General features: G+C 39.2%; 1 protein-coding gene across 1 annotated transcript in view; it reads left to right on the top strand.

Moving 5' to 3' along the window:
* Positions 1 to 26,162, top strand: part of LOC134612674 (multidrug and toxin extrusion protein 2-like) — a 61,584-nt gene extending 35,422 nt beyond the window's left edge. The window contains exons 6-17 of the mRNA XM_063457097.1: positions 7,008 to 7,052; positions 8,204 to 8,301; positions 9,020 to 9,117; positions 9,920 to 10,033; positions 10,236 to 10,303; positions 11,585 to 11,693; positions 13,310 to 13,385; positions 18,747 to 18,816; positions 23,292 to 23,424; positions 23,530 to 23,624; positions 23,750 to 23,843; positions 25,659 to 26,162. Of these exons, the coding sequence (XP_063313167.1) occupies positions 7,008 to 7,052; positions 8,204 to 8,301; positions 9,020 to 9,117; positions 9,920 to 10,033; positions 10,236 to 10,303; positions 11,585 to 11,693; positions 13,310 to 13,385; positions 18,747 to 18,816; positions 23,292 to 23,424; positions 23,530 to 23,624; positions 23,750 to 23,843; positions 25,659 to 25,918 (1,260 nt within the window). The 3' untranslated portion in view covers positions 25,919 to 26,162. The remainder of the gene's footprint in view (positions 1 to 7,007; positions 7,053 to 8,203; positions 8,302 to 9,019; positions 9,118 to 9,919; positions 10,034 to 10,235; positions 10,304 to 11,584; positions 11,694 to 13,309; positions 13,386 to 18,746; positions 18,817 to 23,291; positions 23,425 to 23,529; positions 23,625 to 23,749; positions 23,844 to 25,658) is intronic.
* The last annotated feature ends 854 nt before the right edge of the window (positions 26,163 to 27,016 follow it).

Genomic DNA, 27,016 nt, shown 5'->3' with positions numbered 1-27,016 from the left:
GTGTATATAATGAATGCAGAGTGTGTGTTTGTGTAGTGTGTGTATATAATGCAGAGTATGTGTAGTGTATGTGTATATAATGAATGCAGAGTGTGTGTGTTTGTGTAGTGTGTGTATATAATGCAGAGTGTGTGTAGTGTATGTGTATATAATGAATGCAGAGTGTGTGTGTTTGTGTAGTATGTACATAATGCAGTGTGTGTAGTGTGTGTATATAATGCAGAGTGTGTGTGTGTGTGTAGTGTGTACATAATGCAGTGTGTGTGTGTAGTGTGTGTGTATATAATGCAGAGTGTGTGTGTGTGTGTGTGTGTTTGTTTGTGTAGTGTGTGTATATAATGAATGCAGTGTGTGTGTGTGTGTTTGTGAAGGGATGTAATTTGTGTAAAATGGGCGGGGGGGGGGCACTTTTTATTTTATTTTTAATATTTTTACTTTATTATAATTCTTTATTCTTGTAGTGCATTTGCGGGAACAACTCACATGGGGTACCCCGACGGCAATCCACATGCTTTTTCACACAATTATAACAGTAAGGGTATGTTAGAACTTGCACAATTTTATAGTTAGTATGCGATTTGTCTAGAGCATTCACATTTTAGTTTCTATTAAGCGTAAAGTCGAGATATTACATGGGTATGTCAGGGAAAATAGGCATAACATTAATAGGCTTGCTTAGGTATTAAGTAAGTAACGAGTACTATGCTAGACAATACATGACTGTCGTTACTTGTGTAATTTCCGTTCGGTTACATGCTAAGTACAGTATAGTAGGTATTATTAAACTAATATTTGGTTGATTACATGTTAGACCATTAAGATTGTCAAGAGTTATAACGTAGAGAACAGACTTAATCGGCTGGTTCTCCTAGGAGTGGTTGGGGACAGAAGTCCAGCAATGCGAGTGCGGGTGAGTCTTAGGTCAGAGAGTTCAGTTTGCCCCGCAGCATCTGGGATCTTAGTGCGTTCTCAGCCGATTCCCAGCTTGGGAGGGGATTTCAGGGCTCTCCACATTCGTGTCCTCGCTGGTGGCGTGTTGCCATTTCGGAGTGCTGCTTGGGTGTATGCACCATATTGCGACCTGTACTGTGGTTGTTGGGAGTTGCTGTCTCTGAGCACTTTTGGGGTCGCCGCCCCTGTATCTTGGACCTTATTCCGGGTTTCCGCTGTGGTCTTTCCCCGGCGCCTCAGGTGACCAGCTCCTTGGTGCTTTCTTGGCATCCGCCTTGTATGTGAAAGGACTCGTAGTAGGCCTCCCAGCCGCTGTCTCCCACGATCATGGCTCCGGGCTTGAAAGGGGGCCAGTGCCCTGTGTACATTGGCCCGTCTACTGCCCGTGGTAAGACCTCTTGCCCCCAGGGGTCCTATTACTCCGGTGCCCCCTAGGGTGTATGGACGGCTACCTGGTGTGTGTTCCAGGAGGGACCCCGGCCCAGGAGAGTGGTGGGAAGCTGGCATAGCTGTGGGCATTGGAGCGGTAGTACCTGGAGGGGTGAGTATCTGTTTCGTCCCTGCACCGGTGCAGTGGGTCATCGCGGTGGCTCTTAGTGTTACAGCGTTCCCAGGCTGCGTTAAGTGGCTGTTCTCCGCCAGTGCGATGGGGACATACCGCCATTTTGGGCCCTTCATCCGTGTTGGGACTGCATGCATCCGTCGTTTGGTTAGCAGCGGCGGTGGGGGAGAGCGTTCGTTTACTTGCTGTTGGGCAGAGAGCTGCATTTTCTCCTCCAGGTTGCGCCAGAATGTTGCAAAGGCTCTGTCCAGTCTGATCTCGATGTCTGCCATTACTGCTGCATTGTCAGGTTGCCTCGTGGCATCCGCCATGTTGGCTGAGTCAGTAGATGTGCCCATAAGTGTAGCCCCTCCGTCCCCCCTATGCTGTGGGTCGGAGAGTTCTCCCAGGGCTGGACCGGGATCACCCCCGCCGGTCCAAAGGGGGGGGTAACGGGTTGCCTGCTCCACCATGTATGTCCCTGTGCCTCTCAGAGCTGGGAGGTCGGCCGTCCCTCCCGCCCGGTGGTCAGAGGGCCGCATGGCTCGGTGTGTGCCGCTCGTCGGTTTCGGTCAAGCTTCTGCCCTTGGTGGTTCCTTGCTGTTCGGTTCCGAGGCAGGGAAGGTTGTAGCAGGGTTTGTCTCCGATTTATTTAGGCTAAAAATCGCTTTTTTGCCAAATGCTATGAGGAGCTCATGTAAGTCACTTCTTTACAGCTCGGCGGTCAGGCCCCGCCCCCCTATTTTTAATATTTTTATGTTTTATATTTATTTATTTTTAGTCCCCCCTCCCTGCTTGTTACCTGGCCAGGGATGGGGGATATAGCATTCCCTGGTGGTCCAGTGGCATTGGCTGAGCAGTGAGGGGGCCGGCAGAAAGCTGTTACTTACCTCCCAGCAGCTCCTCTCCTCCCTCACCCACCAGAACCGCCGGGCTTGTAATGAGCCCGGCGGTCATAGTATGTATTATTGGCAATATCGGTATCTATATTGGCCGATACCGATATTGCCGAAAATACCGAATATCGGCCGATAATATCGGTATAAACTGATAATCGGTCGATCCCTAATTTCTGCTCTAAGGGGAGCTAACCCATGAGTAAATGCTGCCATGTTTGATCACGAAAACAATTTTTATTCTAATTTAAAAGATCCTCATTGGGTCAAAATAACATAAAAATACAAATATAAAATCCTACTGCATCCTTCATAAAATCAAAAGTCCACTCTGAAAAGCATTTTACATGCCTAAGGAGCTTCTTCAATTGGGTAAATGTGTTTCACAGAAGAATTTCTGTTTTGACAATGCATTTTTTTTTTTTTTTTTATACTGCACTTTTTGTCTCGCTGAAAAATAATCAAGCACACAAACTTAAAGGGTTACTCCAAGTAACAATCTGTGTTTTTATAAAACACTAGTTTTGGTTGGAATTACTATTTCTGTGCTGGAGCGCTACCCCCAACGTAACAACAACAAAAAAAAAAAAGTAACACCGTGCCAAATTCTCCAGCAGTCTGATCCTACTGACTGAGGGGAGTACAGGAGTAGCACAATGGGGTGCCACCATTGGCTGTAAGATGGCAATTTTGTACAGAACAGACATTAGCCAGCCCAGACTTTGTTTTGGGCAGACTAGTGACACTGCTGGACGTATCCTCCAGGAAGTATTAATCTCTGCATTTGCAGCATTCAAAGTGTAACTCTGCATGTACAGTCTCTACGCACCATGATCACTTCAAATCAGTGAAGTGGTCATGGTGCTTGGATTAATCCTTTAACCCCTTAAGGACCAAACTTCTAGAATAAAAGAGAATCATGACATGTCACACGTCATGTGTCCTTAAGGGGTTAAGTAAATGTTTCTCTTTCCTATAGTTTGAGGTGGATTTACACACTGCACATTGTCACTTATGTTTTAAGTGTATTTCAGTCCTTTGTGTTTTAGAGTATTTATATATTGTGAATGAATCACAATCCTATGTCGTGATAGCAACACTAATACTGGTATATCCAAACTAATCTGACAAAGATTTCTAGTGTGTTCTAGTTGTGGCATTTGTCTTTGGACTTTGTTACTCTTATATTTAAACTTCAGAAGCACAGAAGCAACAAAGTGTCAATGACATAACATCTTGCTATCAGATTAAGTAGGTAAGACACACAGCCAAAACATTAAGCACCATAACCCAGCTCAGGCAGCAGTCTTGGGTGCCAATTGCCATCACACTGTTTGAGAGCGGTTTGACAAAAACTAGAGCTTGCTCAGGCACTCAGAGACTGCGCCCTCTCTTGCTGCCTTCATACTGCCGATTTACACTCCTGCATTATCAACATTAATGCAATCCAATGCTATGTTAACCTCCTACCCAGCATTTTCAGCTTAGTATTGCCATTGTCAGTGCAGCTAAAGAAGAGAAGGTGTATGGGTGCAAGGAAGCGTAGACAAAAAATAGGAATGGCATCCACAGAAGCGTATCCACTGCATTGAGCTGTAGTGGTTTTGGTGCTTATAGTGCTTGTTTGAAAATAAATAAACTCAACAGAGTCTGATTCCCACCTGAAGTCTTCTAAGATTTTGTTCTTATAATGCCACCGTAGATAAGCAACATTTTAATCCTAGGTTTGGCTGTATTTGGAGTCTTGAGAAGTGCTGATGTTGTTTATGTATTACCAAACTGAGGCAAGACAAGATATTTTTACATGTGCCTCTTGCCCAAACCATACTAGCTATGTGTCTCATCTTTGTTGTCTATTGTTCATTATTATGGTATTTTCAATTTTGGGTGAAATCATTCTCTGATTTAGTTTAGTAGTGAAGCTGTTTTAATATAGTTATCAGGCAGGCGAATAGCTGACTCGCTAGTAAGTCTGGGTAATTTTGTTTAAGTGATACTCAGCAACAAAACAACTTTACTTTAATGAATTGGTTTTGATGTACAGACAATGCTCCTCCAGTCTTCCTGCCATTTATCTGCCATTTAAGAGGTAGATCACTTTTTATTCTGTGTATGCAGCTGAGCAATGTCTTTCCTGGCTGTTACTCACACAGCAGCCATGTAGAATTTTGTTTTTATTTTAATCAGATCGTACAACACAGTATGTTTACTTTAGAAGCTCTTATCTCCTGCTCTGTTAATAGAACCTTAATCACACACAGGAGTCTACTGTGGGCTCTAGCAGGCAATTAACAGACCAGAAGATAAGGAATTCCGAATTAAACACGCTGTGTAATAATGGGAGCATAATAATTTAGGCTCTTGGTCAGGAAGAGTGTAGGATGACTGTGTGAGCCACAGACAGGAAATGTGTGGCAAGGGCTGCATAAACAAAGTAATGAATTGAATGGACACTATTGGCACCCAGACAACCTTATCTCATTTAAGTGGTCTGGGTGCAGTGTCCCTGTCCCCCTTTGTCCTGCAATGTAAAACATTGCAGTTTTAGAGAAACTGCAATTTTTACATTGCAGTACTAAGACTGCCTCTTGTGGCTGTCTCCCAGAAAGCAACTCGTTTCGAGTTTGATTCCGTGAAACAACACTGGACGTCCTCACGCTTTGCTTGAGGACATTCAGCATCAGTGAAAATCCCATAGGAAAGCATTGCATTTCTATGAGCAATGCTACATGGTAGTCTGGCTTCTCTGTTTAAGTTCCTGATTTTTCTTACTATGTTGGTTGTCTATTTACTTGCTATTGAAAATAACTTAAGAGCATATATGTTCCCACAGCTGTCTGAGATCAATGACACCTTTATTCCCTTTACATTTTGCCTTTAGCTTCAACTCTGTTAATTTCCTCAGGCCATCACTTCATAATTCCCCCTGCTACCCCTTGTCTGAAATTCCTGTTATATCCTTTAGATTGTAAGCTCACGGGCTGTCTAATTAAGCATTGTGTATAAAAGAGCTTCAATACCTAGTTCTTAGCTCACGGGCAGGGCCTTCTTTACCTTTTGTATTGGTCTGTGCATACTGTATGTTTTACCCTAATTGTACAACGCTGCAGAATATGTTGTCGTTTTATAAATGCCAGTAATAAATAAATAAATAAGCATATACACGCTCAGTTTACCAGTTGCATGGAATTTTTTATCAAGCCTGTTAAAAATCACTAAAGAATGTGTTGGCACGTTTTGGATTCAATTTATCTATTGGAGTATGAAATATTGTTGCAATATATCCATCTGACAATAGAACAGTATGAACAAGACAATGAGTAAGCGCTAGATAACACAATATGGCAGCAACTCTATAAGGGAATCCTTCAAAGACCCTTAGACACAACACAGAAAGAAGAAAATAAAAATAAGGGCTGCGCCAGATAAAACTAGGTAAAATAGTCCAGATAAAATAAATGGATAAAAAGAGAAAGTCTATCTAAAGACGTCTGTTGAAGTTGTATTGAATGGCAGTATTCAGTCCGGAATAATTGTCCTTATTATGTTCTTCCTTATGGATCAGCTCATATGCAAGAGACAAGAAGATATATAGGAAGCCAAATAGTGTAGTATGTTTGATAGTAGAGGAAGTGAAAATATAAAAATCTTGAATGCAAACTCACATTTAAAAGAGCTAAAATCCGCTCTGGTGTGAAGGGCGTACAGCGGTTTGATCCCCGCTTATGGGATATGAGGTGAAGTTCCTTCGTCTGTGTTTCCTCCGTTCGTGGTATGATAAACACTCGAGTAGAGAGAAACAGCCAATAGTGATCACTGTGTAAGTGTTCACTTTTTTTCCCCATTATTGATAACGCCTTTTGGCGAAACGCGTTTATGGTTATATAATTGTGTATTTTTAATATTAAAGTATATTTGGTTACTTTTTATTGTACTATTTATCTTTTAATACACATTAATCTACTTTTTACCTGGCATCCTTTTATCACACCGGACTCCAAGTAATCCTAGGTGGGGATTATACCACCAGCGCTATCAACAAGGAGCAGTTGATCTGCTCCTATCTTGTGAGTACCCATTTTATTTTATTATTTTATTTAATAGTTTCTTACACAGTGAACACTATTGGCTGTTTCTCTCTACCCGAGTGTTTATCATACCACGAACGGAGGAAACACAGACAAAGGAAATTCACCTCATATCCCATAAGCGGGGATCAAACCGCTGTATGCCCTTCACACCAGAGCGGGTTTTAGCTCTTTTAAATGTGAGTTTGCATTCAAGATTTTTATATTTTCACTTCCTCTATTATCAAACATACTACACTATTTGGCTTCCTATATATCTTCTTGTCTCTTGCATATCAGCTGATCCATAAGGAAGAACAAAATAAGGACAATTGTTCCGGACTGAATACTGCCATTCAATACAACATAAACAGACGTCTTTAGATAAGACTTTCTCTTTTTATGCATTTATTTTATCTGGACTATTTTACCTAGTTTTATCTGGTGCAGCCCTTATTTTTATTTTCTCCTTTCAATAGAACAGTATGTACTGTTTTCCTGTTGAAATATGCGATTCATTCCCATTTAATCTCTCATGATTTGCTATTTCAGGCTGTGTTCCTTTATCAACTACAGACGCGCTATTTACAAAATCAGGTAATTAATTGTCAGGATGAGTAGAACTACATTCTTGTCACTTTTGTCATCATTACCATGTAATTTTAAAATATTCTAAGGATATATAACTAGTGTGCTTATCAGTTTAACATTAAACGTGTTTTATGATGACATGAGCAAAAACCTTGCTACAGTAGCATTACACAGACATTTTATACATAGAGTACCTGGGTCAACCTTTGTTCAGTCAAAAGAAAAAAGCTGTTTGACATGTTGCCTCAGTTATACACTAAAGTGAAATTGTCTGCAACTCCAAACATAGAGGATATAATGACCTGTCTGAGTTCAATATTAAAACCTAGCTTCTTAATCTGAACCTGTGAAATGGGGACTCTGTTGAACACAGCCATGTCTGGGCCACATTTGTTTCAATTTTTTTCAGAATTGTAGTTGCCTCAATTGGTGTTAAAGGAACAAATCTGTATTCCTAGCATTATTCCTGTCTCTATTAATATTAGGTCCCCACATTTTTCAGCATAGAAATGGTTAAAAACCCTGCTTTTACTTGCCTTGTTTCCAGTGCTGAGGCTCCCTCTGCGCTTCTCACCTCTTCTCCCCAGCAGTGTTCTTTTGTCGACTAACCATTTTAGTCGATTAAAATGTTTGAGATTTAGTCAACTAAAACAATTAAGATGACTAAAATATGAATAAAACTAAAAAGGCATTTTAGTCAAAAGACTATAACTAAAACCAAATTGAAATTTGCGCCCCAAATTAACACTGCTCCCCAGGCGCAGTCACATAGGAAGCAGAGCCTCCTTCGTTGTGGTTCATTTCAATGCTCCTTTTAGTAAGTGGCACGCGCACATTCATACTTGTGCTTGAGCTTACTAAAAGATCCCTACAGCCATTCTAGGCCTATTTCCATTCAACTCAGAGATTTTAAAGAGACCATGTGTAGACTGTGACATATTGGTGTAATTTGCACTGCATAGCAAACTTGTGTTGTTGAATTTACTTGTATGTCTTGTATATCTATTTTACAGTGCTGCACGAAATGGTGACCCTTTATAAAAAATAATAATATGAGTTTGTACAAATTAAGAATTAATATAACTACATGTTTTGTTTTTTGTTTTTTTTCTTGTTTTACAACAAGCAAGTATTTGTGTATTTATGTGCGCTTTTAGGGTATAATATGGCCTCAGGTTCTTACTGGAATTGCTGTAAACATCATCAATGCTTCAATCAATGCCATCCTTCTGTATGTCCTAAAGCTTGGAGTAGTGTAAGTCTATTTACATATCTATATCTTTAAATAAATAGATAAATAAACCGTATAATAGTATGTGGGCATTTCTGTTCACCAGACTGATGGGAGCATTTTAGTTTATGCAATTTTCAGTGCAAAGTCACCAAGAGAATGAAGCAGTGAAATCTAGCAATCTTCTGTATGACAATTTCATAACAGTGCACATAGATGCTTAGATAATGATTGTCTCCATCAGCTAATTAAAGGATCACTATAGTGTCAGGAAAACAAAGCGGTTTTCCTGACACTATAGTGCCCTGAGGGTGCCCCCACCCTCAGGGTCCCCCTCCCGCTGGGCTGAAGGGGTTAAAACCCCTTCAGCCACTTACCTAAATCTAGCGCCGGCGCTGGTGACCTCTCCTCCCTGTCCGACGTCAGCTTCCCCGTCCGACGTCAGCTCACCCATCCAATGTCACGCGCATGCGGGGCAGGTGCCGCGCGCGCATTTAAAGTGTCCATAGGAAAGCATTTCTCATTGCTTTCCTGTGGACGCTCTGTGCGATGGAGGCAAAATTCGCCTCTAGTGGCTGTCCGGAAGACAGCCACTAGAGGTTTGATTAACCTCTGAAACTGGTATGTTTACATGTGAAGGGTTAAAACCTGAGGGTTGACGTGGTCTGGGTGACTATAGTGTCCCTTTAAATTCAATCACAATATCTGTTGTTATATAGTGACTTATTATGTTGCCTTACAGGGGTTCAGCTGTAGCAAATGCAATTTCTCAAACTGCGATGTCTGCTCTGCTCTTCACCTACATAGTTATGAAAAAGCTGCATGTAGAGACATGGGATGGTAAGTGGTCATTAAATATTATTATTTCTAAAGTGATTATTAAACATAAGCCATGCAAAGACGTGAATGGTCTGCTACATGTTCTGCAATAGGAATTAGAAAAATGTAAAAAGCCAGACACGTAAAGACGCAGCAGAACATCTCTTTCTTTCATGAAACTATAGGCAAAGCATTCAAGCCGCTGGTTTGTAAGACTAATGGCTGTCTAAAATATTTTTTTCCAGTTGTATGTGGTAGGAATGATCTAAGTTGTATCAACCCCCTCTGTTCCTGTACATCCAGTGGTCTGATCTTAATTATGTGTCTGTTAGTCCACCCATTGTACAGCGCCATGGAATTTGTTGGGGCTATATAAATAATAAAATAATAATAATAATGATATAAACATTTTCACTTGCCACAAATCTTTACAGTCCTATGAATTAACATTTCTGGTTGTTCCTGCAGCCTTTCGTTATCAGTAAAATATAAGGCTTTTTCCTATGAGCCTTTAGAATGCACTATAATATTTGTATTCCTTTTTGTCAACGTGTGCTCTTATATGGCTTTACTTGGGAATTAGTGACTCCACATGTGAGTTAATTAGTAGATGCTGTGACTGTTATTGCATGGTTGAGGATTTTTGTTGGATTTGTCTGTTTGTGGGTGTTGCAATGAGGGAGGGGTGGGGTACAAACCCCAAGTTTACATCCAGAATGGCTAGTTGCAAATCATGATATACGTTGGGAACATTACTTTAAAATTATATTTGTGAAAGATAAAACAACTCAGTCGACAGGTCAGCCTATTACTTTCTTTCCAGGTTGGTCCAAAGCCTGCCTCCAGGAATGGGGTCCTTTTATACGACTTGCTATACCTAGCATGCTTATGATGTGCATAGAGTGGTGGAGCTTTGAACTTGGAGGATTCTTAGCAGGTCAGTATTCATCAGTCTCTTTAAAAATAGATTTGTAATTTTTAGCTTTACAAAAATGTTCATGAATTATTTTTTCTGTGTTAGTTTTTATATATGTATATCAGAATAGGACTAATATATTTCCAAGTGTTGCAGTAATTCCATTAATTGTAATTGTAACTATACTTTGGTTATGTATTTATTTGTGTTTATATCTGTTTAGGTCTTATCAGCGTGGTAGAACTTGGGGCACAAGCCATAATGCTGGAATTGGCAACTGCAGCTTACATGGCAAGTTCTTCATTTAATATGTTCGGATGAAGAGATTGGATGAAAGACACCGGTTTTAAGCCAGTCACTAACAGTTTTTGTCAATTTGAGATCTAGGGATTCTGAAAATGTGCTACAAAATAACTATTGGTATATTCTAAAATATACGCATAGGGCTAATAACTAAACCAACTAAGCACATTTTCACAAATTAAGTTTTAAAAACTGAAAACACTGAGGCAAAAAAAGTTGATCTGAAAAAACTCAGCCATAGCAGCAACTTGGCTATTTTGAGTTTAGTGAATAATCTTTACAGGTAATGGTGAGTTCGCAATAATTAATAGGCCAAAATGTAAAGCACATTCCATTAAAAAAATTGAAAAAACAAGAGACAAAAAAAGAGGCATCTAGCGCTAAACAGATAATATACACATATATACACTGAATATCTCTACTTCATCACTATATATCTATATATATATAGATATATAGATATATAGTGATGTAAACCAAATCCGGAGTTTCTCTTTTCCAGTAGACAGAGATATGTTCAAATAATGAATGCAAGTAGCACCTGGGGATGTCCGCAGGTTGTAGAGATATGGAATGATAACAACATACAAAGGTAGAAGTACATAGTGTAGTTAGTTATTGAGACCAAAACATAGAAAAAGAGAGGTGAATCTATTGGTCCAATTTTAGTGCTCCACAGGATATAGAATAAATCAAAACAGAAGGAGAAACAAGTTCCAATATAGTGTAGTATGTAGAGTGGTTAATATATGGATCAGTGGCTCCATACTACACTGTCTACCTCTACTTTTTTCCTTTCTTATTGTTCCATATCTCTACCACCTGAAAAATAAAACAATCACTGTTTAGTAAATAAACCCCAAATGAAAACATGCATGCATTTAATTTAGCATTTTAATTTCATTGGGGTATATCTAACAACAGCTTGCAAAATCTGTAGATCTCCTTCTTCCCCAGTCCAGACTTTCTGTAGCTCTGGGCAATTGCCTGCCTCTTGAATTTAGCTCAACAAACCTAAATAAACCAGGAAGTACCACTTTTTGTTAAAGGGGATACACTCTTTGCACATAAAACACTTCAGCAAGGGTCTGGAGTGTCCCTTTAAGCCAAAATAGCAAACTTAGGGGGGAACAAAATCTGAAACTTGACTGTGCTTGTAAATGCTGTCTACTAACCCCATCTTACTGTTAAGTGAATAAACCTGTATGTTTCTATGTTAGACCAAGTATCAGTATTAGTATTAACAAATGTGTTGTTTTCCTTTATCAGATACCTGTTGGTTTTTCCGTGGCAGCCAGTGTCAGAGTGGGAAATGCTTTAGGAGCTGGGGATGTTAAGCAAGCCAAGCTTTCTGCTAAAGTTTCTATTATGTGTACAGGTACAGGAGTGTGGTGGCGTTGCTGCTAACCCTATCCTATGTTTTGAACTACATACATTTTACCAACCTCAATTTGCATATGAATAATCATATTTCTTGCATTATGTATTTTATATGTTTACAATGTGGAACTCTTCAGTCATCTCTGCTTTTTCCATTGCTGCTAATCAGACACGATTGTGTGATGATAAGAATACATGGGCCTGCAAGCCTTATGCAGTTATTGTAGATAGGAATGGATTGTAAAAGTGGGTTTGCTGTTTAGTTTATTGTGACGTCAGTCAGTAAAGGGGACTGCTTGTTTATGATGTAAATATTAAATATACATATGTAGTAGATTTTTTAGTATGCAGAGTGAAATGTTCAAATAAATGTTTAGTATAAATTTTGCTCATGTCTTTCATTCTGTCTGTCTATCTATCTATCTATATATCTCCTAGGGTGAGTGGTAACCAATCACCACAGATAGGTTTAAGATTATCTTATATACTGTAAAAGCAAAAAAAAAAAAATACATTTATCCAATTTCATCTAACAGGACAGATTTAATTTTTTTGACAGCCATTTTTATATTTCATATGAGTCAAATAGATAAGAATATAAGGTTCCACCATCTTAAAACTTCATCCAACAAATGTCAGTGTGCTTGTATGTTTGTTTTCTTTATTCACTTTTGTGTTACAATAAGCTTTTTTGCACATTTATGCATTTAAGTATTGAAATACTTACTAAAATGGCACTTCAGGAACCAAAGCTGGTTGGTTCACTGTGCATGCGCCCTCTCCTTTTTTTATGCTGAAAAAGTACTGCTTAAATGATGACTTTGATAACGGCTTAGTATATCCACTCCTTTAAATGAGGGATCGCAAGCCCCCCAAACATAGGTGGAAAAAAAGACCCATAATAGGCCTTCATCCCCCATGTCCAGATTCCCAATGATGTAGGTGATCACCAGCATCATAGGAGAGCTAGAAACACCTAAGGTTCTGTCCTATCATTTGATGGGTATCCACGATCCCTTAAGTTTAAAAGAGTAGGAGCAGTCTAACCATCTCCTAAAGGCTACTTCTAGCATGGTTTGCTCCTTATTTTAAAGCACACATCATCTCAAGCTGGTTAGGCTGACCTGATAAAGAGTTCATTGTTCTCCAATGACCTCCACAAGTGCTAGATTTCTATCCATTTAATCACCTGTGGGATATGATGAAACGGGAGATTTGTCGAATGAATATGTAGTTGACGAATCAGCAGAAATGAATGTTCTTCTCTATTTATTTTCTTGTACCATTGATATTAATTTGGTTTCTTATTTTGTTTTTGCATGTAATTTTATTGCACATGGTTATATATTGCTTTAAAATGGTTGTTGGAAAAGGAATGGAAAAGAATGTGGTTCTACTCAGCATTGGAAAGGTGCACCTAATAAAGCGGTCACTGAGTGTATACTCGCATATCAGTACTGAAAACGAACTGCTCTATTATTAATGTAATGTGTGATTCATTTTTTTGATTGTATGCTTATAATTATTGCTGTATTTTTTATGCATTCTATGAACAAATATGACAATTAGTTGTGCTAAATAGTTCACACCTAATCTGGCATTCTTTTCTCACAGGTTTTTTTGCCCTGGCGTGTGGTGTTTTCATGGCCGGGTTGAAAGATCACGTCGCATACATTTTTACCTCGGACAGGTTGGTGTCCCTTAAAGAATAATTCCTTGTGTAATGCAAGTAGGGTAAAAACCAAAGCAAAAGAAGGTCACAAATCTATAGACCCATGCAGTGGGTTACCTCACACCGTAAACTACCACAGTCTTGTTCCAAATGGAAAGACATGCTATTTCTGACCGGCTTAGTGCGTAGGGCAGATGCTTCCAACTGGCATACCACACTTTACTAGTATGGAATTAAAAGAAACACACTTCTCACTTGCAGGAGCTAAGTGATCTGTGCCATGGGTATATACCACAGGCAGTTTTACAATCCCATAAGTTCTTTGCCAATTCCCGCTCCAAACCACCATATTCATGGTGGCTAAAACAATTGCTATCTACTCTGCCCAATTGCTAAAGGCCCCATCTCCCTAATATCTGTGGATAAGAGGAATGGACAGTGACATGTCAACGCCTTCCCATTTATTAAATATCTACTTCCCCAACCGATACCCATGGGTGGAAGAGTAAGGGGGGTGGAAAATTGGCATATCATCCCCCTTATTAGATTAACACCCCGCACTCAATGTCCATGGGTGGCTGAATATTAATATAATATTATTGTATTATTTCATTCCACTCTTTGTAGAATATAATTAGGTTAGTTTGACATTACCTATATTTCATAAAACCATGCTGATTATTACTATTAACAATGTTCTTCCAGGAGAGACTGATTCCCCTCTGCGTAGGCTTTATGTAGCTCCCTAATTAATGCTCTAGGGCAGCCTGATTTGTAAACCCCTCTAGTCAGGGAACATTGCTGGGGCTAATATAGCAGTGTTTCCTCACACTGCCACACTAGCTGACTTATATCTTATATAGGATGCCTCTGATTTGTCCAATTTAAATTCTTTAAATGCCCTTTTCTTATGTTTAATCTCTAGGTTTACTTTCCCACTAAGCCCCATTGGTTTAAATGTGTTTCTTATTTATTACCCAATGGTACATACTGAGAAATGCACCTTTATAACACTTATTTGAAGATATTCCATTTATCCTCAGTGCTTTTTTCAATAAAGAGTTTATGCGAGTCAATATGTTGTAAAGCTTCTCTTACTTATTGAAAGTGTCTTTTTTTAAATTATATGTGTACCCGTATAGACACCATATTGTGGCCACTATTTCCCAAGTGCTCCCCTACTTAAATGTTGGTCAAAAGGTGAACATTGTTTGTTATAACTAGATCCAGACAAGTGTCCTTTCTAGTTGGTGCTTGTATCGTGGTATATTTTAACACATTCAAAAACTGATTCCCTTTGCTGAACTACTAGTCCCATTATTGAAATTTATGTCCGGGTAATTAAAATCTTCAATAAGTAGCATGTTAGCCAGATGTGCAGCTTTCCCAATTTGCTCTAACAGCTTTTCTTCCACATCAACATTAACATTAGGTGGTTTATAACATATCCAAACCAATAATTGATTTCCCTTCTTTTGCCCCAAGCATATGTCTATCCATAAAGTTTCCATGTTTTCCTCTTCACATTCCACTTGCTTGAGATTTGAATTTAACTCATGGTTGACATACTAACATACCTAACCATCTTTCCTGTTTTTCTCTTCTTCCTAAATAATGTGTACCCATTTAAGTTAAATGTCCTGATGTTTCTCATCCCACCATATTTATGTTATGCCTATTATGTCATATTGCTTAGTGTATGATATTGCCTCTAGTTTTTCCATTTTTGTTATTTAGGCTTCTTTCATTAGTATGCATACATTTAATATTATCATTAGTCACTTTTACTCTATGTGAATTTTTATTACTATTACATACCTTCTCTTTTCTGATATTCCTCCTCCCTCTATCTCCATCCCTCTTGGAGATACAGAATACATAAATATACATGTAGAATTAAAGTAAATAAATATATTTCAATAGAAGTGGGCATCTACCACATCAGACAAGACCCAAGGTGCAGACTGTGCAAAGAGATCTCTGAGAAAATTCAACACATAGTAACCGGTTGCAAGATGTTAGTGTCAGAATTACTAATTGATCCAGCACGTAGGATTGTGTCACACTGAGGACTAATAGGTAACGTATTACCGGGATTTAGAATGGTCGGACTTAACGCACCAAAGAATAGTCAGGATACTTGCTGAGGTCCGGGGACACAGAATGGGACACAACGATAAGGGAAAGCCAGGAGTCAGGGATACCAGAATACAGGGAAGTCAAATGAAGCCAAAGTCAATAACCTAAAAATAAACGCTCAGGAACATACTCTAGGACAACCACTAAGGGAAACCACGACAGGGCAATGAGGAAAAGTAAATTTGAGTTTAAATAAGTGCTTTACAGTTTTGATTGGCTGAAAATAGCCTTTGACCCCAAAACGTGTGCACGTGTCTCCCATGTGACATCACGCACACGCCGACGTCGTTATTAGCTTGGGCGGACGTGGGGGTTTAATTTGGCGTGGATCCGCAGCGGCCGGCATCCATCAACATGTTGCAAGAGTCAGTTATAGAGACGCACGGCCGCTGGGCACAAATACCACAAGGTGAGGAGGTATACAGATGCACGGCCGCTGGGCGCAAATACTGCAAAGTGAGGAGGAATATGTTACAGTTAGCATTGACAGCATACACTGAGAGGCACAACCAAGTTGCTGGAATTGTGAACCAAACTACCTGCATAAAATATAGGCTGGAGCTGTCTAAGTCCTGATAGGAGATACCACAAAGGGTAGTTGAGAATGATAGGGCTAAGATCCTGTGGGACATTCAGATCCAGACAGACAAGCAAGTACTGGCCAACCAAGCTGACATTGTGGTGGTAGACAAGGAACAGAAGACTGCATTGGGAGTGGATGTGGCACTACCCAGTGACTATAACATCAGAAAGAAGGAACATGAGAAGGTAGCTAAATACCAAGGACTGAAAGAGGAGCCAGAAAGGATGTGGAAAGGGAAGACAGTGGTAGCCCCAGTTGTGAATGGAGCACTTGGGGCTGTGACTCCCAAGTTGGGGGAATAGCTTCAACAGATTCCAGGTGTGACATCTGAGATCGCTATCCAGAAGAGTGCAGTTCTAGGAACAGCTAAGATACTGCGCAAACCTCTCAGGCTCCCAGGCCTCTAGTAGAGGACCCGAGAGTGAGTATACACAAAAAATATATACCACCAAGGAGAGTTGAGAATATATATATGTCTATATATAGTCAATATTTTATCATATATGTATATTTATGTATTATTTTTACATAATTATGTGATTTTATTAAAGGGTCACTATAGCCACCAGAACAACTACAGCTTATTGAATTTGTTCTGGTGAGTAGAATCATTGCCTTCAGGCTTTTTGCTGTAAACACTGTCTTTTCAGAGAAAATGCAGTGTTTACATTACAGCCTAGTGATAACTTAACTGGCCACTCCTCAGATAGCTGTTAGAGATCCTTCCTGGGTCATGGCTTCCAAAAATGCACCCAAACATTCAGTATCTCCTCCCTCTGTATACAGACACTGAACTTTCCTCATAGAGATGCATTGATTCAATTCATCTATATGAGGAGATGCTGATTGGTCAGGACTGGTGTTTGAATTGTGCTGGCTCTGCCCCTGATCTGCCTCCTTGTCAGTCTCAGCCAATCCTATGGGGAAGCATTGTATTGTGATTGGATCAGGCTACCAATTCTGCTGATGTCAGAGGCAGTGGGCAGGTCTAAAGGAAATGTGACAAAGCATGCGGCTCCAAACTTGAATACAAGCAAGATTTTACTATTTGTAGGGATGCAAGAGGGGAACAGGGTGGCTAGATGGTGGTTTTAACTCTATAGGGTCAGGAATACATGTTTGTGTTCTTGACCCTATAGTGCTCCTTTAATTATACTTTGAGAGACCTGCCTGACAATCTAGGCAGAAAGTCCAGAGAATTTAATTTGCAAGCCCTATATTTGACTCTTTAACCTTCCAAATCACCATAAAAAGTGTAAATTGAGGGTACTGTTGTACTAGTGAGACTTTACTGAACACAAATATGAGTGTTTAAAAGCAGTAAAACATATAAGGACGATGATACTATTAGTGAAAATGCAGTTTTTGTGTGAAAAATGCACGAAAACGATATGAACACTAACTTTGGCCAGAGTTTGTGACTGAGTATCTAGTAAAGACTGGGCATACTCCATGTTGAATACCCTGGGTTGTCTACTTTTGCAAATGGTAAGCTATGATAGGAGTAATTATCATTCCTCGGCTGCCATACCATCTCAAATTCAGCAAACTAATCTGGCAAGTTTCAACGTGTAAAAACTGAAATGGGCAAGCTAGCTCTTTATTTGAGCCTGCAACTTTCCAAAACATCATGAAACCTGTACAAGCTGGGCATCATTGTACCCATGGGACGTCACAGCACACATATTTGTGTTTTTATTGCAGTAAAAGCTACCAGTATTGTGACATTAACATTTAAAGTGTCGTCCAGAAGTTGGGAAGAAAATTATATATAATACATGTGTTTGCACTTAATATGAAATAGGTTGATTATGTGTGAGCAGACATAATTCTAGGTTTTGTTTTGGTCAGAACTGTACAATTGCCTCTGTCCTTAAGGGAATAATAAACATTATGTTTATAAATGAAGTGTGTTGGTATACAATTTAAAAGTCAATAGATTCAATGAAAATGTTTTTTTATCATTAGTGTTTCTTGATTGTGGTCAACTGTGAGATTTCAAAAAGTAAAATCTGACATAAAAATAAATTTGAAAGAGGAACGTTGGTCATAAGACATTTTCTCATAGAAAAGAGGAACACTGACAATAAGATATTCTCTGAGTGGTCAGTGATATGGAGAGCAGAAAATATATTTTTCTAAGAAATACAGTTCAGAGCAAGTTCATAAGTTTAGAGCTTTAACCCTTTCATATCTATTCTAAGTGGGGACTCTGGTATTTTAGCTTATTACACATGAGCACACATTGCAATAACCCACACTTCTATTTCTCCTCTTAAGCACCAGGCTTCCCTCTGCAGCTAACCTTTTTGCAAAAATAAAAGATGTTAATGAAAAGCTGAAGTTCTTGTAAAGTCTCTCAACAAAGTCTCTTAAAAAGAATCAGAAAAGCAGATTATAGGATGGCAGTCACTGAACAAAATGCAAAAAACACCAGGCCACTAGAGGATTCCATGTCATCAAGTGCTTTGGTCCAAAAGGGTTTGGGGACCATTGTGCTAGAGAACCCAGCTCATTCACTCACTGCCATTATAACTGACTCGCCATTAGCAAAACAAGAATTATGCTTAACTTTCACTGTATAACTTGTGCTTTACTTTCTTTCGGCAAGATTGATGTAAGAATATAATTGAAATTATCTTTTATTTTACCTGCAGGGAAATTGTTGCCCTGGTGTCACGGCTTATGCTTATTTTTGCTCCATTCCATGCACTTGATGCAATGGCTGTAAGTATTAACTTATCTATTTTAAGGATTTCTAATATCAGGATAATTTTATTTTGGGGAGAAAATGAAAATGTATACTTACCCACTTGGAAAAGATTGCAAAACATGATTGGTCTGAGATTATCAATGTAGATTCTCAATTGCTTATAGTAATACAAATTATGCATATATAACATATTAGATACTGTCACTGTTATTTATTAAAGTGAGAATTCAAAGTGAATTCTAAGTAAATTTCAAATTATTATTAATTTGGGTTTTTTCGGGTGTTACAATACATCTAGAGTGGATAAACATTACAATATGTAAATAGTGTTCAACTAATCACCCATTTTACATTACATAGGCTTTTTGTTCACAAGCAAAAAAAAAATTGGAGAAGAAGAAAGGTGCACTTGACGAATGGTATATATAACTAAGTACTAATATGTGTAATTAACATCGGAGATTTAGACATACATAAATGGCCAAAATGTATCCAGCCCACCACTGCGCCAAAGTACTCCAATTACGGTGGGTCCTAACTGCCTAGATATGGATGACTAAATAAACAATAATAAAACACAAACAGCACTTACCTGCAAAGAAATGAGCAGAGGAAATGAAACCACTGCATGCAGGACAAGACTGAAACAAAAAGGATTAATGGCAAAGGAATGGTTGTGACAACTTGTGTTCTAAGCACTTAAAGCAATAGGATTAACAATTGCTTATACAGCTCCAAGGTGTTCAAGTACCTCTAACCAAGGGGCATAGGGAATTGTGTTATAAATGCAATGTGACTAGTTGTACCAACACAGACAGTTAGAGTGGGTTAGGGTCATAACCTCTACTTGGAGCCTCAAAACTAGATATAAGAAAAAGAGGAAAACAGAAATTTAAGATAACAGATAGCTAAGGTACATGCACTCATGTATCTTGTTTTGCGGGCATTAACATCCCGATATTTTGGGCAACCATTACTACATCCACCAGTATGGAGGTGTCCATGCCTGAATGTAGGCATTCTATCATATTGGCAACCACTGTCCAGTGGCGGACTAAGGGGGGGCGGAGGGGGCGGTCCCGGGTGCCACCTGGTAGGGGGGGCCATGACCCTGGTCTGAGGACTAATGGGGGATGTGTGAGCTGTGCCCCATGGCAGCCGGGGTGTTGCACAGCTCACACGGAGACCAGCAAGCTGGCCGCACGGGAGGAAGAAGGGGCGAAGCTACGGCCAATTAAGGGCGGAGCTTAACCGCGAGCAGGGGCGGGGCTTAACATGGCCCTTACAAGCTGCTGTTACTGCTGCAGCAAGAAGAAATCCTTGCTCCTCCACCCAACAGGTTCCAGCCAGGGAAGGACTTCAGGCCAGGGAATCCACTCCTCCAGCCCACACTGTCTGTAAGTAAGAGTGTGTGTCTGTGTGTGTAAATGTCTGTCTGTAACTGTGTGTGTGTGTGTGTGTGACTGTCTGTGTGTGTGTGAATGTCTCTGTAACTGTGTGTGTGTGACTGTCTGTCTTTAACTGTGTGTGTCTGTAACTGTGTGTGTGTGTATAACTGTCTGCCTGTAAATATGTGTGTGTGTAACTGTCTGCCTGTGTAACTGTGTGTGTGTGTGTAACTGTCTGCCTGTGTAACTGTGTGTACGTGTGTGTAACTGTCTGCCTGTAACAGTGTGTGTGTGTGTGTGTGTGTGTAACGGTCTGCCTGTAACTGTGTGTGTGCGTAACTACCTGTAACTGTGTGTGTGTGCGTAACTGTGGGGGGGGGGTTGGAGAGGGGGGCGGGGGGGTGCCAGACTTGGCTTAAAATGACTGTGGCAAACCACCAATATATCGCCGCCACGGAATCCCTGTCCCCCAATATCGTAGCTCCAATACTCCTAAAAATAAATATCGCTGGTATTGCCTCCCCCCCGCTGGGGTGGTACTCGTTCGGTGCTGGGGTGGTACTCGTTCGGGAACCAAACCAGGTGGGTTTGAACAAATAAACTAACATAAAGGAAACTAAATGTGCCAAGTCAAGTGATGGGATATTCCTTCACAATGACAGCCCCACATAATATGATCAAAGTATGCAGCAGATTATTTCCTCTACCAAAAGCATATGTTATGCAGGGCAAGTGAATTAATTCATGATTTTTTTTTAAATAGATTTGAACTATATTGTGCTAGCATTGTGCTAAGGCATAGAAAAAAATACATCTAACAACCACTTCTTTATTACAAACATGTATTTCTGACACTATCGGTTTAAGAAACTATTTTAGACCACTGACCACCCATAAAAAACTCATAAGAACTCACCTTATTCCAGCGCCAAGTGGGTAGGATCGCATTTTCCTTGGCAGGCAGTCCTGCCAACCCGAGTCATGTGATGGCAATAACACAGCAATCACATGACTTGAATCAGTGTGATTAACGGATTGGCTGCAAGGGGGCTGCCTGAGTTGTCAGGCAGATCCCCCAGCATATAATGAATAATTTATATATATATATATATACCAATATATATATATATATATTTTAAATTATTATTTATCCTAAGTGTATTTATATATTATTTACATATAATTTAAATTATTTTATTAATTATATATTGGGGGCATGCCTGACAACCCAGGCAGAAATACCAGACAATTGAATTTGCAAGCCCTATATTTTGATCTGTAACTTTTGGAAACCCCATAAAATCTGTACATGGTGGGTACTGTTGTACTTGTGCTACATCGTTGATCACAAATATTAGTGTTTTGGAGCAGTGAAACATATAATGAAGATGATATTATCAGTGAAAGTGTGTTGTTTTTTTCGTGAAAAATGCAAAAAATTAATATGAACAATAACTTTGACCAATGTTTGTCACTACAAAAAAAAGACTGTCAACCAATTTTGAACACCATGGGTTGTCTACATTTGCAAATGGGATGCCATGATGTAGGTAATTTTCATTCCTGGGCTGCCATACAGTCTCAAAATAACATGGGTCCAGCAAACCAATCTGGCAATTTTTCATGTTTAAAAACTGAAATGGGCAAACCGCATATTTGACCCTTTAATTTTTCAAACCACCCTAAAACCTGTATAAGGGGCATTGTGCGACATTGCTGAACACAAATTGTAAATTCTATTGCTGTTAACAGTAACATTATTTTGACATTCACAGTTAAAATACTGTGCAGAACTAAAAAAAACACAATTTCTTCATTTCTCACACTTTTTAGATTTTATGCATATTAAATTGTTTCATATATATAAATATTTTATGCAATATAAAGCCCTGTTTCTCCTGAACAAAATTATACATTTAAAGTGTGGGTGCACTTAATATGAAAGAGGTAAATTATGGTTATTTCAATTCCCTCATAACCACACTCTCCTGCGAACCCAAACGACTATTTCACACATTTAGCTCTCTTCTTTGCCCTATTGTTCCTCCTCCACCTACTAACTTGACCGCCTCAGACTTTGAAACTCACTTCACTGACAAGATCTCTACAATCAGCGAAGAGATCTCTCATCTTTCTTCTTCCTCTTACAATACTTCCCCTAACCTCACTCCCTCTGCTGTTTTCTTTGTTCATTCGCACCCACTACAGCGGAAGAGGTTTCTGCTCTGTTCCAGTCCTCTTGCCCCACCACCTGCTCCATAGATCCAATTCCCACGCATCTCATCTGTACTGTCTTTTCTTTCTCTACCTCTCACTAAAATTCTCAATCTCTCTCTCTCTCCTCTGGTATATTTCCATCGCCCTTCAAACATGCAACTATAACCCCAATTCTAAAGAAGCCCAACCTTGACACTAACTCCCATCCAACTACCGTCCTATCTCGCTACTGCCTTTTGCATCCAAGATCCTTGAAAGAGTTGTGTATGCGGGATTGATAGACTTCCTCAAGTCCAACTCTCTGCTAGACCCGCTTCAGTCTGGTTTCCGCGCTAAGCACTCTGTGGAATCTTTTGTCCGTACTCCCACCTCTGTTGCTCGCCTTCAAAACTTCTCAAGGGCTGCACCATTCCTGTGGAACTCACTATCCTCTTTCATTTGATGCTCACCCAGTCTCCCCCCCTTAAAAATCATTAAAAACCCACTTCTTCATAAAAGCGTATCTATTAAACTGTTAAAAGCTCCAGACTGATTCCTCTCTTGCAACTGTCATTAGTCTAATACTATCCTTACCTTTTGTGTCACTTTACCCCACTCCCTCTAGCATGTAAGCTCATTGAGCAGGGCCCTCAACCCCACTGTTCCTGTGTGTCCAACTTGTCTGAATACAACTACATGTTTGTTCGTCCACCCACTGTAAAGCGCTGCGGAATTTGTTCGCGCTATATAAATAATAACATAATAATAATGGTTGAAAAGACATATAGCTCAAATTCTAGGTTTTATTTTGGTTCAGAACTTTGACAATTGCCTCCGTCCTTAAGGGTTTAATCCCAATTATTGATAACCTCATTACATATTTCATGATTAATGTTTCATTACAGGGCACATGCGGCGGAGTGTTACGTGGAACAGGAAAGCAAAAGATTGGTGCTATTATGAATGCAGTTGGGTATTACATTTTTGGTTTGCCAATTGGAATATCATTGATGTTTGCTGCAAAACTTGGTGTAGTAGGTAAGAACAGACACTTTATAATGTGTTTAATATCTGTTTAACATATTTTTTAATTTTTATTATATTTCGCATTGACATATTTTAACCATGCCCTCTCTTTTCTAGGGTTATGGACTGGAATGATCACTTGTGTCTTCCTGCAAGCCTCATTATATTTAGCATTTGTTTTACGGTTGAATTGGAACAAGGCAGCTGAAGAGGTATTTTTTTTCTCTCGCTACATTCAAGACCACATTCACTCTAGATAAAGCCACCAGTGGTGCATTTTATCAAACCATGCCGAACCACACTTCTGAGTAGTGTATAATTTAATTATTTCTTTAAGGCTCAGGTGCGAGCAGGAGTCAAATTGGAGAAACCAGAATCTGCCCCAAATATTCCACAGAACGAGAGCAACTGTGATGACATGGATGTGAATGGTAAATGAATAGTACAAAATACTCTTATCTTTCCTTAATATCACAGTTCTTGCAGTTATTTTGATAAAGAGAATTAGCAATGTATTCATTTGAAACATGCATTTATAATATATAAAAAATTATTGAAAGCAGTTTTGTGTATGGATAGCTGTTTAAAGTTACATAAAACATCTGACAATCAACACGTTTTTCCCCCATCTTTAAAAGAAATGTTGAGGGTCTAAAAGGAATTATAGATCTTATCCTTCGAGACCTGAAATGTTAGCACAGAAACAAAAATACTGTTACTGTTATTAATAGTATTGAGCAGACGCGTAGAGGCAAAATATAGTGCCTAGCAGAGAGGTCTAATTCTCTGCAGGGTGAATAGCAGTGCTGGAGCAAGGGTGATAGTAAACTGTAGTTTATATTCTAAAATTGTTTTATATTCTTTGTACTGATTGTTGGGAGGGAAGACATTAAGGGGAAATGTTATGCATTGTTCTTAAAGGCACCCTCTTGTACTAAGGAACAAAACCACTACAGATCATACTGATTATGTTGCACATAGTCTCTTGGCACTCTCTAACTTGGACCTCAATTTAATTTGTTTGAATGAGAATTAAAAAAAATATTCCAATCTTTAAAAAAAAAAACAACAAAAAAATAAACTTTTAAATGATTAATGTACATTGATATCAATAGGAATTTTTGGAGATAAATCATAATTTTTTTTCTAACCGAATGGAATAATTTCTAATTGTGATTCGAATAATTCAAATAAAGGCGTTGGAATGCAGTGATTGGCTGAGAATGCTGTGGACATAAATGGATCCATCAGCAACATAACCTCTACACTGAGCTGTAATAATTATGTTACCTAGAGTGCTCATGTGAGATGTGTATTTTGTAATTGCTATAAAACCATAGCTTATGCACAAGTATAATTTTGTCACACATACGTTGGTGTTATCTACTAAATGATGAATTGCAGCAAAAACAAAACAAGGTATTGTAAAATTGCACCCAAAAAATAGAGGAAAACAAAAAGCAAAAATGTAGTGTAAAGATTCCATAAACTAGAAGAATTCACTGATAAGCAAAATAAACAAAACAAAAAAAAAACTCATTTGTTCCTGAATTTTTTTTTTTAGCAGTGAATAACCTCTCGTTCCGTTAATCTGCATTTTACTTCCAATATAGTTTGCAGTCCCATACTTTCATGGCAGAAACACTGTGATATCCACGTTTAATTTTTTTTATCTTTCAAATTAGACTTTACATTTACATATTTTTCTATTTCATTTCTTTCTGTATGCAAATTTCTCTAAAAACAAAACACATTATTTAAGAGAAGATAACTCTTTTTTGCCTGCTCATCCCACAACCATTTCCTTTTTTTTTGCTTGTCCACTGTTTGAACAAGGCATTCGTTGTCACCCTGAAGCATGGTCTGATGGGTTATCTGAGTGGTCTGTTCAGAGTGAGCACTAACGGATCATGCATTAACACTGAAGCATGATCAGATTGGATTGAGGTTAAAGTTATCAGATGGAGTGCACTTTCCACTCGTATTTGGTGGATTTATTTTTTTATTTTTTATTTTTTCTACAACAATCTCCTTCCTCCCCCTTTTTTTTTTTATCTCCTACTCCACTAATTCTCTTCCCACTTTCTTTTAAAATGTATATGATGTATGCATTATTTAATCATGTAGTTTTCCATAGGTTTAGAATGATTTCAGTCCTTTGCTTTCAGATTTTTGTGCATAAATAACCTATTTATTTAAAAGTGTATATAAATAACCGGTATGTTCTATATTCTGCTCTACTACAGGAGGCATGCCACCTTCTGATCCTAAGTATGTTGAAGGGCATCAAGACATTGGATATATTATTTTACCAGATACTGATAATACTGACAAACACACAGATGAGCTTGTACAGCAAGATGATTCCGTCATGAATGCTACAAATGTTGTAGGTGAAATCCTATCTGTGAAGCAGTTGATTATTTGGCGTGGGATGGCAGTGGTTGCAGCTGTGGCTTCACTGATTATTGGTATAATGATTAAATGTCTTATAGGCGATGGATAAATTATTAAACTTTAACAAATTAGCATTAAAATAGCTTTGCAAGCTCTGCACCATAACAGATGTCACTATAACAATGTGGTGTAGTCAGGTTATTGTGGTGAGAAGATTAAATATTAAAGGACCACTATAGGCACCCAGACCACTTCAGCTTAAAGGACCACTATAGTGCCAGGAAAACATACTAGTTTTCCTGGCACTATAGTGCCCTGAGGGTGCCCCCACCCTCAGGGACCCCCTCCCGCCGGGCTCTGGGGAGAGGAAAGGGGTTAAAACGTACCTTTCTCCAGAGCCGTGCGGGGAGCTCTCCTCCTCCAATCCTCCTCCTCTCCTCCCATTCGGCTGAATGCGCACGCATTCAGCCGGTCTCATAGGAAAGCATTATCAATGCTTTCCTATGGACGCTTGCGTGCTCTCACTGTGATTTTCACAGTGAGAATCACGCAAGCGCCTCTAGCGGCTCTCAGTGAGACAGCCACTAGAGATTTGAGGGCTGGATTAACCAATTTATAAACATAGCAGTTTCTCTGAAACTGCTATGTTTATAAAAAAAAAATGGGTTAACCGTAGAGGGACCTGGCACCCAGACCACTTCATTAAGCTGAACTGGTCTGGGTGCCTATAGTGGTCCTTTAATGAGGTGGTCTGGGTGCCTGGTCCCTCTAGGATTAACCCTTTTTCTATAAACATAGCAGTTTCAGAGAAACTGCTATGTTTATATTAGGGTTAATCCAGCCTCTAGTGGCTCTCATTGACAGTCGTTAGAGGCGCTTGCGTGCTTCTCACTGTGAAAATCACAGTGAGAAGACGCTAGCGTCCATAGGAAAGCATTGTAAATGCTTTCCTATGAGACTGGCTGAATGCGCGCACGGCTCTTGCCGCGCATGCGCATTCAGCCGAAGAGGAGGAGAGGAGGCACGGCGCGTGGGGGCACCCTCAGGGCACTATAGTACCAGGAAAACAAGTATGTTTTCCTGGCACTATAGTGGTCCTTTAAGTTGCTATCAAAAGAAGAGAAGCATATTTAATACAATATACCTCAAACAGATATTGCTGTCCAGCAACTAAAATGTGTATGTGTGTGGCTTTTATAAATCATGC

Source organism: Pelobates fuscus, chromosome 1, assembly GCF_036172605.1.
Source record: "Pelobates fuscus isolate aPelFus1 chromosome 1, aPelFus1.pri, whole genome shotgun sequence".
NCBI classification, from domain to species: domain Eukaryota; kingdom Metazoa; phylum Chordata; class Amphibia; order Anura; family Pelobatidae; genus Pelobates; species Pelobates fuscus.
The sequence above is the reverse complement of the archived record's forward strand: the minus strand, read 5'-3'. Positions and strand labels throughout refer to the sequence as shown.